The 15,623-nt window shown below is 43.7% G+C and overlaps 1 protein-coding gene across 7 annotated transcripts in view; it reads right to left on the bottom strand.

Annotated features, from left to right (window-relative positions):
- Window positions 1-11,233: 11,233 nt before the first annotated feature.
- Window positions 11,234-15,623, bottom strand: part of Lcp1 (lymphocyte cytosolic protein 1) — a 99,738-nt gene continuing 95,348 nt past the window's right edge. For all 7 annotated transcript variants that reach the window (XM_006518704.1, NM_001247984.1, XM_006518701.3 and 4 more), the window contains 2 exons: window positions 14,985-15,109; window positions 11,234-12,870 (listed from right to left, as the gene is read on the bottom strand). In XM_006518704.1, the coding sequence (XP_006518767.1) occupies window positions 12,738-12,870; window positions 14,985-15,109 (258 nt within the window). In that variant the 3' untranslated portion in view covers window positions 11,234-12,737. The remainder of the gene's footprint in view (window positions 12,871-14,984; window positions 15,110-15,623) is intronic.

Below are 15,623 nucleotides of genomic sequence, written 5' to 3'. Positions count from 1 at the left end.
CATGACGTCATGAAAGTCATGCAATTGAACTAAACAAACTCAAAAAGGTTCATGCTTTTAGTAAATTTCTGATTTTGCTTTGGGCCTCTTATAAATGCATTGTAGCAATTTGCTAAACACATGAAACTCAAGGAGAATGAAGACTGAAGTGTGGACACTATGCCCCTCCTTAGATTTGGGAACAAGACACCCATGGAAGGAGTTACAGAGACGGAGTTTGGAGCTGAGATGAAAGGATGGACCATGTAGAGACTGCCATAGCCAGGGATCCACCCCATAATCAGCATCCAAACGCTGACACCATTGCATACACTAGCAAGATTTTATTGAAAGGACGCAGATGTAGCTGTCTCTTGTGAGACTATGCCGGGGCCCAGCAAACACAGAAGTGGATGCTCACAGTCAGCTAATGGATGGATCATAGGGCTCCCAATGGAGGAGCTAGAGAAAGTAGCCAAGGAGCTAAAGGGATCTGCAACCCTATAGGTGGAACAACATTATGAGCTAACCAGTACCCCGGAGCTCTTGACTCTAGCTGCATATATATCAAAAGATGGCCTAGTCGGCCATCACTGGAAAGAGAGGCCCATTGGACTTGCAAACTTTATATGCCCCAGTACAGGGGAATACCAGGGCCAAAAAGGGGGAGTGGGTGGGCAGGGGAGTGGGGGTGGGTGGATATGGGGGACTTTTGGTATAGCATTGGAAATGTAAATGAGTTAAATACCTAATAAAAAATGGAAAAAAAAAAAAAAAAAAAAAGAAAAGAAAAAAAAAAAATAAATGCATTGTAGCTTGTGGATAGCCGGGTAGACACACCTAGGAGATAATTAATCCCTCAGAGAAGGCCTGGAATATTCTCAGAGGATATGATCTGATTCACGGAAGACTCACAGTCATGAAGACTGCCGAGACGATCCTGGTCCATGTCATGGAGAAGCCTCAGTGCAGAAGAATGCTTTCTTCCTCTGACTGTGTCCTTGTCAACATTTTCAACTTAGGTGAAGATAGAAGGTGAGTTTGCAAAATGTGGCTTAAAAAGCTGAGCAGCAGGGTCTGTGTAGAGAAGACTCTAGAGTCTCCATTAAAAATACCGTTCTTCTTCTCTTTTCTCTTCTTTTTTTTTTTTTTTTTTTTTTGGTTTTTCGAGACAGAGTTTCTCTGTATAGCCCTGGCTGTCCTGGAACTCACGCTGTAGACCAGGCTGGCCTCGAACTCAGAAATCCACCTGCCTGCCTCTGCCTTTCAAGTGCTGGGATTAAAGGCGTGCACCACCACTTGCCCAGCAAAAATATCTTTCTTTAACCATAAGGAAAGATAGGCCCAGTATCATGGGGCTGGTACAAGCAGTAAAGAGTTTAGGCAGGCTCTGGGTTATGTTTGTTCAGAGAACGTCATCAAGGTAGCCACTATCTCAATGAAGGCCCTCCACCCATCACTGAGCACCATCTGACATTCGGTTCAGTCTCAGGTGGCATCTGCACTCTGTAAGCAGACAGAGTCCTGACAGCCTTCCCCACATACCGGCTTGTAAATACACTAAAATGTTCCTGAGATTAGGGCAGGGAAATTTACAAATGAGTCCATCCAGTTTTTCCACAACAGACACCTGGGGGTAGGGGTGGGGGGTGGGGGTGGGGGTGGGGGGACGTTTCAGTCTTCCCCTGAGATTTAAAGCCACCAAAGCAAAGTCACTGGGTTAAGATGACTTCCCCTGAAAATGGTTTCTGTAAAGCAAATCACAGGTAGAATAGATCATAAATCGGTGGTTTTGCTCTCCCACAGGCATGTGTGGAGAGATGGCAGAGAAGCGATGGTGAGAGAGAGAGATATTTATCTGCATAAACCTTTTGAGTAGGGCATGCTGTGTTTTCACATCCCCAAAATAAAGGAACATAAATTCAAATGATGAATACAAACAAGAGCAAATAAATCTGGGTTTCAAGTAAATAACAGACACAGAGATGAGGAGGAGGAGGAAGGGGAGGTGGAGGGGAAGGGGAGGAGTGGAGGGGGAGGAGGGGGAGGGGGGAAGGAGAAGGAAACTAGCCCAAGTAACTCTTCCTTTTCATTGAAAACAAACCTTTTTTTTTTTTTTTCATACAACATACTCTGGTCATGGCATCCCCTTCCTCATCTCTTCCCAGGTTTTCCCCACCTCCCGTCCTTCCACCTCCATCCATCCTTCCCCTTTCTTTTTAGAAAACAAAACAGGCAAACTAAAAAACAAACAAGCAAAGCAGGATAAAACAAAGAAAAAGCACAACACACACACACCATAAAAACACAAAATCAGAAACCATAATATACACTCTAAAAACCAGTAAGGCGAAACAAAACAAAACAGCCCAAACAAAGCAATATGAGGAAAAAAAAAGAAAAAAAGCTACAAAACCCACTGGTGAGTTCCTTTTGAGCTGCTCATCTACTGCTGGACATGGAGCCTGCCCTTAAGTGTGGTTTGTATATCCAGTGAGACGCCATTGAAGAAAGCTACCTTTTCACTTCAAGCAGCTATAGCTTCTTGGTAAGGGATGGGAGCTCATGTCCAAGTCTTTCTCTGAACAAGGGGACCCCATCTAGCTTGGCCCTGTGCAGGCCCTGTGCATGCTGCCACAGTCTCTGAGTATACATTTGTACTGGATTTTAATGCTTATGGGTGAGGACCTGTGTGTTCGTATCTATTCACACGGATACATATGTGTGCGTGAGTTTTTATCTTCTGTGAGCACAAGAGGTAAGATTTTTTTTCTGACAAGTATAATAAATGTTGTGCTGTATATTTTGTGTTCTGTGTTCCCTAAAGATAGTATGAAAGTCAATATACTTTGAATTATAGCTCTTTCTGCTGAAGTAACTGGACATTTCCTTTAGTAACAGTCTATAGGGTGATATGATCTTTTATGTTCTTCGAGCCTGACTGTATTAGCTAGGGTTCATATTGCTGTAAGAAAGCATCATGACCTGCGGAGGAAAGGGTTTATTTGGCTTACATATACTGAACCACAATGCACTGAGGGAAGCCAGAGCAGGAACTCAAACTGAGCAGGATCCTGGAGGCAGGGACTGGTGCAGAGGCCATGGTGGCGTGCTGTTTACTGGCTTGCTCCTCATGGTGTGCTCAGCCTGCTTATAGAACCCAGGACCACAAGATCAGGGGTGATACCACTCACAATTGCTGGTATAGGAGACAACTTCCTGAACAGGAAACAATGGCTCAGGCACTAAGATCAACAACTAATAAATGAGACCTCATGGAACTGAAAAACTTCTGTAAGTCAAAAGACACCGTCAATAGGACAAGACGGCAGCTTGCAGACTGGGAAAAGTTCTTCACCAGCCCTGCATCTGACAGGGGGCTAATATCCAAAATATATAAAGAACTCAAGAAGTTAGACACCAAAATCCCAAATAACCAAATTAAAAATTGGGGTACAGAGTTAAACAGAAAATTCTTAACAGAGAATCACAAGTGGCTGAGAAGCACTTAAAGAAATGTTCCACATCCTTAGTCATCAGGGAAATGCAAGTCAAAATGACTCTGCGATTCCACCTTAGCCCCATTAGAATGACTAAGGTAAAAAAAACTCGGTAGAACACATGCTAGCGAGGATGTGGACCAAGGGGAACCCCACCCCCACCCCCGCCCCACTGCTGGTGGGAGTGGAAACTTGTACAACCTCTCTGGAAATCAATTTGGCAGTTTTTCAGAAAATTGCAAGAGCCAGCTATACCACCACTGGGCATATACCCAAAAGACGCTCCACCATACCACAAGGACACTTGCTCTACTATGTTCATAGAAGTTTTATTTGTGATAGCCAGAAACCAGAAACAACCTAGATGTCCCTCAGCCAAGGAATAGATAAGCAAAATGTGGTTCTTTTACAGATCCCCTTTCTCAGAGGAGAAAGGGACACGTTATGGGGGAGGGGGAGGATATGTGTGTGATATTGGGATCTAGGGCCAACATATAAATAATTTTTTAAATTACTACATGCTTGCCTACAGCCTGATCTCACAGAGGCCTTTTTTTCATTTGAGGTTCCCCTCTCTCAGATGACTCTAGCTTATGTCAGGTTGGCATAAAACCATCTAGACCGCTGACCTTAACTTTCTCTGTTGGTCCCAGACACGTAGTAGCTACACGTAGTGGCATGTATAGTAGGACTTCCTGTCCTTCAGTGTCTCTTGCTGTGCTGGGCATCTGCTGACAGGATCGGTGTCGCTCCTGGCACGTTAGCTGGGCTTTCTTCTTGATGCAACTCAGACATGTTTCTCTGGCCTAGACGTGTATTTGTTTTTTGTTTGTTTGTTTTTAATTATCTTTTGATTTGAGAATTTAGGTTTTGGTTTTTGTTTTGTAAATCATCCTTCCTTCTTTAGCTGCTACTGCTACTGGAGTTTGTCAGTCACTCCTTTATATCCTATGACTGTCCTTTCATGATTTAGAAAATCACGACCTTTGTCCCTGATTGTTCCATTTCTCATACTATCTACCAATTCATTACCCCATTCAAACAGATATCATAGTCACTAGAAAATCATCTCAGCAACTGAAAACCTTTCATAGGGCATTTATATATTTACCAATTTGGGGCTTTTGTCATTATTTTTAACGTACTGTGTAAAATTACTTTATTGCTCAATCATTTACAGTAAGATTGCTCCCTCTCTTCCTCCATGCCTTCATCCTGCCTCCCTCTCTCCTATCTTTCCGCCCTGCTGGGAATGAACTCCAGGGCCTTGTCTATGTTTGGCTCTCCGCCGGTCTCTTTTTCGGATCATGATGAGAACTTAGACTATTTCCTGAAAGTCGGTGTCACACTGCTCTGCCAGGTCAATAACACTCAGAGCAAATCTCTGTTCCTTGTGTGAAGGAAGATTTCGTTGCTGGCTCATTAGCATTTGAGTTAGAGTCCTGGTTTGCGGGCTCATTTTGAACAGGAAGCCTCTGTCTCTCTCTATGCCTATTTCTCACTCCCCATGAAATATATGATAGCATATATCCTATATATTGTATATTTTGTGTGTATATGCATTTATGTGTACATAGGCAGAAAGAAGTGTTGGTTAAAAATCATGTGTCTGACTGTGTTTTGGATTTTGTATGGGGGAGTACATATACCACATGGTTCAAGTGAGTCTCTACTAGAGAGCTGTGCTAAGGGCTGAACTGGGTAACGTCTAGAAGCAACTGGCAAAAGAGGTGGACCACACAGCTCCTTCACAGTAAAGGGGAAAGTGGAAAAGTGCGAGCATAGGCCAGTCAGTGCATGCTCTGCTCAGGAACTCATCTGGCCCATCAGAATTCCAGAACAGCTAGTCCTTTTCCTCTGCTATTTTAGGTGGTAAACTCCCATGCAAAGAGACAGACAAGCGGATTCAGCCAAACTTGATCATGTGAGGCCCATTTCATTCATGGATCGGGTCACCAGCTAATTTGGAATATTAGGTGGCGAAAATAACCTAACAAGGATTTCATGAAACCTCATAACCCCTCTTCAATAAGGCAGAAGTTTCTCTAATGATTTCTGCTTAGAGTTTTTCCCAGGTTCAAGCTCTGGGAGAACAAGGGCCAAGCCATGGTCGCCTCCACTAGCTCATTTCAGACATGCACTTCAGACTCATTGTTAGAGAAGCACTGAGAGCCAATTAATTTGGTGCCTTTTTTTTTTTTTAATTAGAGTTCAGGTGCAGCTCAATTTCCAAGCTTTCTTTTCAAAATTACTCAGCCATTAAAGCTGCATAATCTTGGGTGGCTTTGAAGAACATAATTGATAGATCTTTTCACGCTTCACACGTTCTCTCTCATGTTTATTCATAGAAAATGAATCCGTGTTATAATTTACACCAACTCTTAGGCTATCTGGCTTTCTGTATTTCTAAAGGGGAGGAAAGAAGGCACACTTTAAAAGACGTTTAAAAAGCTAAAAGCAGACAGCTCAATCCCGGGTTCCAATTTCCTTGCTTTGGTGCGCAAAACTGAGCCAGAAGGTTGCCTGGCAACCCAGACAGGCACATGCTCATTGGCTAGCTGGCTAGAGCAGTGGAGAGAGCAAGCATTCTTGTTGGGACGTTTTCATGAGTTCATATTCACTTTGAGTGTTCTATTTGCCTGCGGAGGTGCTCCAGCCAGGCCTTCGGAGCCATACTCCAGGTACAGAAGAGAAGTTCTCAAATGTCCCTGCGTACTCAGTCACTTTTCGATATCCACGTTAAACCAACTGTATCTGAATGTTGGGGCAATGATTACAAGCATGGACTATATTTCTAAAGCTCTCACGGCGGTTCCAATGAGCGGCTAGCATGCTTGGGCAGCTGACCTGAGTCAGCCAAGCCCTCTCCAATGTGGTGCATGAATCACAAGCTATACAATCTCTTAGGGGCAAATTGGAGGAACTGAGTGAGTGTCAGAGAAGTGGCGAATGCCAGGTCCTTCCTCCATACTTTAAAGTGTGGAAATCTCTCCTGAGCTTCTTCCAACAAGATCATACCTCCTAATAGTGTCACTCCCTTGAGCCTGTGGGGGCCATTTTTATTCAAACCACCACACCTCTCAAAGACCCCCACCTCCAGACAATTCTGATATGACCTTGGGGATTACATTTACAGCATGTGAATCTTTTGGAGAAACTTTCAAACCAAGGCATGAATCAAGTGGGGATTTTTGAAGATGCAGGTGCTGATTCAGTAGGGCTAGGTGATGGCTGAGACCCACTTTTTTTTGTTTGTTTGTTTTGTTTTGTTTTTTTTCGAGATAGGGTTTCTCTGTATAGTCCTGGCTGTCGTGGAACTCACTTTGTAGACCAGGCTGGCCTCAAACTCAGAAATCCGTCTGCCTCTGCCTCCCAAGTGCTGGGATTAAAGGCGTGCGCCACCACCGCCCGGCTAGAGATCCACGTTTTTAAACGGCTTCCAAGTGCATCATGTCTGGGTACCTTATCTGAAACATAACAGGAACAGAACATAAACAGTGTGCTTTGGTGGTAGCTGTCTATAAAGTCATTCACTTTTATATCAGATCCCATAGAGCTTTAGAAAGAAATATTTGCTTGCATTGTAGGTATTTTTTTTTTAAGATTTCTATTCCAAAATAATGTGCCGTAGCTCTCTATTAACCAAGCTACTTATTTAAATGGAGGTTTTCAGTTTTCAAGTGCCAGGTAATGTAAGAGTTACCATTCTCTTGCCTTCTTGTCTCTGGATTGTGGACCGCAAGTGTGAACTAACTCAGTTGCCCCTGTTTGTGTCCTTCATGCTATCCCAACCCCCCAGTTTCATCAAATTCTTTCCCCCCTTTTATTGAAAATAGATTTTTTTTACATACTTGACTACAGTCTCCCCTCCCCTACTTCTCTCAGCTCCTCCCATCTCCCCTCCCATCTGATCCACCTTCTTTCTTTCTCATTATACAACAAACAGCCTTCTAAGGCATAATACTAAAATAAAATATAATAAGGTAAAACAAAAACTGACACACAGAATAGGAAAAACAACAAGCAGAAAGAAAAGAGCCCAAGAAAAGACAGAAGAAACAGATAGATCCACTCATTTACACACTCGAGAGTTTCACTAAACTGGAAACCATTATGTATGTCTAAAAGACTTCTGCAGGCTCCGTGCATGTTGCCTCTGTCTCTTTGAATTCATATGTACATTGATCCCAGAGGCTTAGAGGCCTTGTCTCCTTGGTGTCCTCCATCCCCTCTGGCTCTTAAACTCTTTTCACCTCCTCTTCTGTAGAGTTCCCTGAGCTCTGAAGGGAAGCATTCAAGACATCCCATTTAGGGCTGTCTGTTCCAAATTCTTCATTCTCTGCATTTTGTCTGGCTGTGGGTCTCTGTGTTTTCCCCATCTACTGCAGGAGGAAGCTTCTCTGATGATGGCTGAGCAAGGCACTGATCTGTGAGTATAGCAGGATGTCATTAGGAGTTATTTTATTGCTATGTTCTTTTAGTAGAACAGTGGTGTTTGGCTTTACCTTAGGCCCCTGGGCTATCTAGACTCAGGTTATTCAAGCAATGTCAGGCTCATTTTCCATCTTGTGCAGTGGGCCTTCAGTCAAGTCATATATCGGTTGGTGACTCTCACAACCTTTGTGCCACTCTTGCACTAGCAGATCTTGCAGGCAGGACACCATCGTAGATCAAAGAATCTGTAGCTGCATTGGCATTTACATTCTCCTTTGCTGGCACACCAAGTACCTCTCTGGACCAAAGTTACTGGCACATCAAGGCGATACAAAAGCCAATGAAAAAATTTAAATATATATGTAAACTCTGTCTTTCAGAAAGAGGGAGACAAGATGTTGTGTAAAAGAGCCATTGTTACCGGGAAGAGTAGGGAAGGTGTTTCTGTTAGCAGAATTTTATTAGGGAACTCTGAAGAGTGATGATTTCACAAGAGGATCGGTCAGTATTGCCCATTCTGGTCATCCAGCTGTCTTTCTGGATTTGGGGACTGCAGAGCCTCACTGGGCAAAACAATGTCAGGTTTATAAGAGAACACTGCTAGCCTTTACTCCAGGGCTGTGTGCCTTCTAGTGGTATGGATGAAGAATAAAGGTTGGGGTAGCAGATCCAGGGCCCAAGGACACTAGAGGTGTCCCAGGGACCCTGGAGGCATGGGGATGTGTGTTTCAGGCATTAAGCACAGTGTGGCATAGACTAGTTTAGGTGGCTAAAGAGATCAGTCTTTGAAAAGGGCTGATATTGTGCCCCTGGGTCAGCCTTGATGAGCGTGTGTGCATGGTACATGCATGTCTACGTGGATACAGTCAGTAGGCTAGCTGGGACTTTGTAAGTCACCTAATCCAACCATTGCATCATGTGGACTCCAGAGTCCTAACTTCCAGGCAGACAGCGATCCACTCTATGCTGAGACCTTTCCAGGTACATTTATTTCATAACCTTCCTTGTAACCCAGTCTGCCTGCTCAGTGTTTAGCGCAGTCAGTAAACATTGCTAGTAACTAGTATAAATCACAACTGAAACCGTTTCTGTGCTCTTCCTAAATATCAGGGAATGTGGATGGCTTTGTAGGAGGTACCAACCAACACATGTAAGTAGGCAGTGTTCCTGCCTGTTTCTCATTCCTCAGACCTGAGCTCCCTGACAAATGTTTGTGGATCCTTCATTCAGGGTTGAGATATTTGAGTTCCCATAAAACTTCATTTATAGTTTTGCTACACCTTTATTAAAGTCTGCACTTTATTTTAGTTGTGTGTACACGCATGTGCGTGCATTATTTCTTTGCTGTATTAACATCTGCCATAGTTTGAATATGCTTGGCCCAGGAAGTGGTACTATTTGGAGGTGTGGCCTTGTTGGAGCAGGTGTGTCACTGTGGGTGTGGGCTATAAGACCTAGTCCTAGCTGCCTGAAAGCCAGTATTCTGCTAGCAGCTTTCAGATGAATTCTCAGCTCCTCCTGTACCATGCCTGCTGGATTCAGCCATGTTCCTGCCTTAATGATACTGCACTGAAACTTTGAACCTGTAAGCCAGCCCCAATTAAATGTTGTCCTTTATAAAACTTGACTTGGTCATGGTGTCTGTTCACAACAGTAAAACCCTAACTAAGACAATATCTTTAGGTACAAAACAGAGAAACTGGGGTTGGCTCAACTATTTATCCCAGGTTTTATGTAATATAATTTGAGGGAACTTAAAAGAATCTCTGTTGTACTCCTCCAGTATGTAATGAATTGAATAGGTCAGAAATACATAGGTACCTATTCAATTAAAATTAAGGCTATGTTTAAGAAGTGGGTACACTATTATTCACTTTGGCCTTATTTGCTAGGACAAAAAGACTGAGGCAATTGAAATATCCATAAGCTGTAAGTCAGACCCAGCTTGGACACAGACAGAATCCAAGGGACCTATTGAAAAGGTGAGCTGGACTCTATATGACGAGGTGACTCCATCTCTGAGGATGTCAAGGTTAGGTCGTTTAGTGGAAGAGCATGAGATAGGGAATAAAGCACTTTAGGATACACATGACACATGCACAGATATTCCTGTGATACAAAATAAATGGTAAGAGTAGCTGATAACTGGGCAGAACATTGAGGAATTGAGACAGAGGCAGTGGATAGTTGATACAATAGTACTTTGGGGTTCACAAGCCCTAAGAGTAGAACCTGACCATTCCTGTACTATAAATACCTGCTGTACCAATTCTTAGCCTACACTGTTTTAATAATAGTTGGACAAAAGTTCAGCTGGCTCCAATAGACTGATGGCTTCAAAGCACACCTCTAGCATGGGATAGGGGGAGGGAATGGTTGCTACTACAGATCTTCAGGTGCAGTTTAAGTAGGAAATGGAGTGGCTTTTGTCTACTGTTGATCCTTGAGTGTGGTTCAACTCCTCATGCCTCACTTTGCTTGCCCAAGTGAAATGTACCCATAAATAGCTACATTTAGAACACCCCTGTCCCTTGTGCTACTGAGTACCTTGTCTCTCATCCACAATGGTTCTTCTTCCTTGGTAGAGCATACCTGTCTTTAGTCTGTGTGCTTACGTATAAAACCTATAGCTGCAGTCTAATCCCAACCAATAGTACTGTTGGCTTCTTCATGTGCATGGAACAGAGATAAATACGGTGTTCGTACATACAGGAGCTGAAAATCCATCCAGTCTAGGAAAGAGCCACTTTTATACAAGTCAGTGGAAAGGCTGGGCACACATTTCAGAGGCCAAACCTCAGTGTCCTAGCCACCATACAGCAATGGAGCTTCTCTGGGTGTCAAGGCAGAGCCATGCCACATTGAGGGCAAATTTCTGTTGTCTCAGCAGGCTAGCCCAGGAGGAGCTGGCCACTGCAGACTCACTTCCTATTCCCCCATAAGCACACCCATCCCTCCCAGAGGGACAGGAGGTCCCAGATGATACTGACTCAAAGCACAGTCAGTTCATGTGAGAAGTCATTTTACCCGTCTCCAAGCCTGATCGTCATGATTGAGTTCAAAGTGTTTTGAAGAATCCCCATTTCAACTTCCTTCATGCAATTAATGGCAGTGTACCTCTCAGTTTTCAGCTGAGACATTTCTCCTTGCAATACCACTTACCACATGCCCATAGTTGTGTGTGGTGTCTGGTTTTGCCAGTTACTCGAGTACAAAGGCTCTCTCTCGTACAGAAGCCTTCCCTAGCCCTTAGACAGTTTCTCAGATATTATGTGCTCTGAGCTAGCGAGCTATAAGCAACCTTTAAGCATATGCAGAAATAACCAGAATTGGGGGACATTTTATTCGGAAAGATTTTTTTAACATGATTTATTTTCATTTTACATTAAGGCAATAATAATATCCTTCCTTCACGGAGGCAGATGGACAAACATCATCCAAGGCTACACGAAGTTCAGACTAAAGTCACAGCCAAACACCTTGCGTCTGATGCAGCGGGAATACTGCTTGGGAGCTGGAAACAGTCATCTATTGGTTTCCTGAGCCTACTGTCAGGGGAGGGAGCTGAGAAGCCCTGCATTTGCATTGGTTTGGAAGACAACAAAGTTCCATTACATCCTTCTACCCCTAAGGAAGATGCTATGGCGGTAAGCCTTTCACTAATGCAGAGGGAGTCTTGCTTTGGTTCACGAAGCTCTGTGGCTTTTTAGCTTTTGGTAGGTTCTCGTGGAAATTGCTTATCTAGTGGGAGCTATTCAAATTCATACTGTCCTCTTTGTTCTGAATTCCAGGCAGTTCCTAGTCAACATTCTACTCTTGACATCCAGCTACATGTGTGTATGGGCCCGTGTAAGCATTTGGGTGAGGCAGGGACATAGATTATTGGCACATATCAATGCCCCAATTCCAGGAATTTTAGGGTGGCAAAAAGCTTCCGTAGTACCAGCAAAGTGAGGCTTGGTAATATGGCTGGGCAGCAATCAGATATGCCCATGTCTAAAAGCAAATGAAGTTGAGCAGGATTGCTTTCAACAATCGTCAGGCATTTTGTCAACACCAAGATAAGCAGCTCTCTCACAAGTGGGGTTAAAGGCACTCAGAAAGGTAGATGCTCTGTGGTCCCACCATGCTGCCCCCTAGTGGTTCTACTCTTTATTACACTTTCCTTGAGTCCCCAGTGTTGCAGTCTCCCTGAGAGACTCTTGAGACCTTGACTGATTTGTCAGATACTCCAGTAGCAAGGCTGGTAAAAAACAAAAAACAAATGGGGACCACAGGTATGGTTCTGAGGGGAATGGAGCAAACTCACAGACTCACAGGGAGACAGACTGGGAGAAGAAGATGCAAGGAGGGGCTGTGACCATCTAGTTGAGAGGGTTTATTTAAGGCAAGTTTGATGATCTCTTCTAGGTCTTCAGTCTGAACAAGGCCAAGAGCAGCTAGATCAAGCTGGCTCAAGAGATCAGGTGACCCTTAAGCATACTGTAGTTTATATCCTTGACTACCAGTGAAAGCATGGGGGGAGGGGAGGGGTGAGCATCTGGAAATAACTTTTTAACTCTTTTTTTTTTCCTGGTAGACTTTCAAAGAATAAAAAAAAAATTTGTAGGCGAGTACATCTTCTGAAAAAACAACAACAAAAGAGAAGCACGTATTGCTAATTATAGCAGAAGCTACTTGGCTGAAGAAATGTGTGAATTTCAAATAATGTCTCCAAGGTTCAGGACTTTGCAATGGCTTGAATGGTCCTCTGCATCCTGGGAGCACCATGTGCTGACCCCCTCAGGCTTGTCTGTGTCGATTTCTGGCTTACTCCTCTGGGACTTACACCCTCTTCATCCCTTTCCCCATGAGGCAGGCAAACACTGTCATGACCATTTTGGGGTTCACTTCAACCAGGTCTTCTGGGAGGGCGTACACCCTTGCTCCGATTTTTCTGGCCATAGAGATGGCATACCTGAAAGGGAGAAAAAACACAGATGCTGAGTGGCAGTGGCTGAGCTGGGCATCTCCACTCAGATCCTGTGTTTGGGAGGCAGGCACTTTGCCAGTTGGACCTTCTCTCCAGGCTCCCTGCTGATGCTTTGAGAAATATTCTCTTGGGGTGCAGAGGGTGGCAGGAAAAGTCCAAGAATTAAGTATGAACAGCTCGGCTAGGAACAAACACTCCGTGGGCTGTGTTTCAACTACAGAAATTTCAGAAGAAAACTGCACGTACAATATCTTGTCGTGCATAATACCCGGGTCTATAATTTCTTGTTCTGTGTACAAATGTTTTTTGTTTGTTTGTTTTGTTTTGTTTTTTACTCATAGTGCACTGCTATTCGAATAGTCAGAGTTTTAGGTTCTGTTGTTTTTCAAATGCAATCATCACAGCCACACAAGAGCCTCGGAGTTCTACACATTACAGAATCTGATAGTCGTGACTGCTTTCACACTGATGCCTGGTGATTCTTTTGTTCCCTCATTCCTTGTAACCCCTTACTGTAGCTACTCCACACCTTCACCCACCCCCACCCAAGGGCCCCACCCCTTCCTCCTAGTTCCAAAAGAACATATCCTTGCTTTAGTGACCAAATTAATTTAAGAGCAACATCCATGCTTCCTCCTTGTCTGTCTCTCAATAACTTCCTCCATATTAGTTACAAATGAAGAAAATTAATGTTTCCATCATAAAACACATAGGGAAAGCTACACGAAAATCTGTGAGGGTTAAAAAAACAAATCAAACAAAAAAGGTCCCAACCCAACCCATAACCCAGTCTCAAAAACATAACCATTCTTAGCTCTTGGTTGACATTTTTTTCCCACACTTATTTCCCTTTATTTTATGTTGTGAGTGAGTGAGTGATTGAGTGAGTGTGTGTGTGTGTGTGTGTGTGTGTGTATGTGTGTGTTGTATATATGAGTATATTCACAAGGACAACTTTATATGTTATTTCTTCAGCTCTGCCCACATTATTTAATTAATTATTTTAGGTTCTTTTGGTCAGTGGTTTGCACTGGCCTGGAACTCACCATGATGACCTCAGTGACTAGCCAATGAGTTCCAGCATTTGCCTGGCTCTGCTACCCTGGCAGGGGGATTACAGCCCAGGCCACCATACCCAGATCTGTCTGCAAAGCAGATATTTTGTTCCAGAGCTCTTCAAACTCTGTTTTTTTAAAAAGACGTTTGTTTGTGGTTTTGCTTTCAATGCTAGAAATTAAAGCAAGGCCTCTTGCATAATAGGGTATGCTCTGCTCTGTCCCAAGCCCTGGGCAGTGTTGAAAGAATGCTGTGTCTTGTCCTTGCAGGGGAACGCACAGGAGCCTGGTCTCCGAAGTCAGACTCTGGTGTCTCCCCTGTGCAGCTTAAAAATGTGTGACCTTGTTACATCCCTTAAACTGCACACGGGGCCCAGTCTTGGCTAGTTTCAAACCTTTGTGGTTGTTTATTGTTTTCTGTTTTCACGATGTTCTTCTATCTGGAACTTCTGTCTTCTGTCTGTTTCCTGCTGACTTACCTGTCTTTGCTAGTGAGCTCAGCTTAGAAGTCATTTGCACCAAAGAACCACAGACCCTTCCTGCCTGCCCCCTCATCTTGGTACTTCCCCTTAGATATCCGGATTATACTCTTCATAACCACAGCTTAACTGTCTTCTCTTCAGTAGCCTATGCTATTATCATGTGGGGATATTTGGGAAAAGGACCTGTTTTCCAAAGCTGGCCACAGAGAAAAGGGCACTGCTGGGATTTTAAAACAGGGGTTAATCCCAGACTTGTAAAGGACCTAGTTATGCCCCTTCTCCCAGAAAGATATGGGGATGTCATAAACCCTCAAATCTCTGGCCTTGTTTATTGCTTATGGAACTACCTGCCCTAGATTTTGTTTTGCCCCATCCCAATACAAACAATCTGAAGCTGCTACTGGACCACACCTAAATTGATGATGAAACTGCAATAAGTCATGAGAAGAAAACCCGGGAATAGTAGAAATAAGGTAATTTGTACAAGGCACAAACACCAGATTCTACAACTGCCCAGTTGACACCTGTGCCCCCTTTCTCACCCCCGCGTTTATTTACATACTTTGCATTGTTGAGTTTCTCTTCATCATCCAGGTTTTCTGTCTTTAGAAGGTCATAGTTTATGGAACCTGGCTGAATGGCGTCAATGAGATCCAGAACCGGGAGGCTGGTACTGATCTTTGGGTCCTAAGTAGAGACAAAGGGAAGGTTTATCAATCTATTCTAGAGTTCCTTCTGTCTGCCTCAAGGGAAGTGGGTAGGCCTTTCTTCTTACCTATAGAATAGACATAGAGAAGAAGAGACCAAAAATGTCAGAAAAGCACAGCTAGCAGGAGACACATGAGGGTACAGGTAGGCTGGGTCACAATAGATGCTCTTTCTCCCAGGAACTGGGGTGGGGGGAACTTCAAGGTTTCCATGGAGACAGCAGCAGCAACGTGGGATTAAGCACGATGACAGTAATTAACACACTGCCCAGCCTGTTCTTGTCACCACAGGCCCCAGGAACATGTTTTTCTTTTGTTTTTCCTTTTACAAGAGCTTTAACCTCTGAAGCTCATTTTGTAATCGACACACAGCATGGTATGTATTCCTCGTGCTTTGAAGTATATGGACATTACGGGTGGCTATGTGGAGCTAGCACTTGTATAACCTTATGAGTGGTCATTTTGGTGGTGTGGGTGTTTACGGTTCGTGGTTA

The sequence above is a fragment of the Mus musculus genome, chromosome 14 (genome assembly GCF_000001635.26).
Source record: "Mus musculus strain C57BL/6J chromosome 14, GRCm38.p6 C57BL/6J".
Classification (NCBI taxonomy): Eukaryota; Metazoa; Chordata; class Mammalia; order Rodentia; family Muridae; genus Mus; species Mus musculus.
This window is presented reverse-complemented; position numbering and strand designations above follow the sequence as displayed.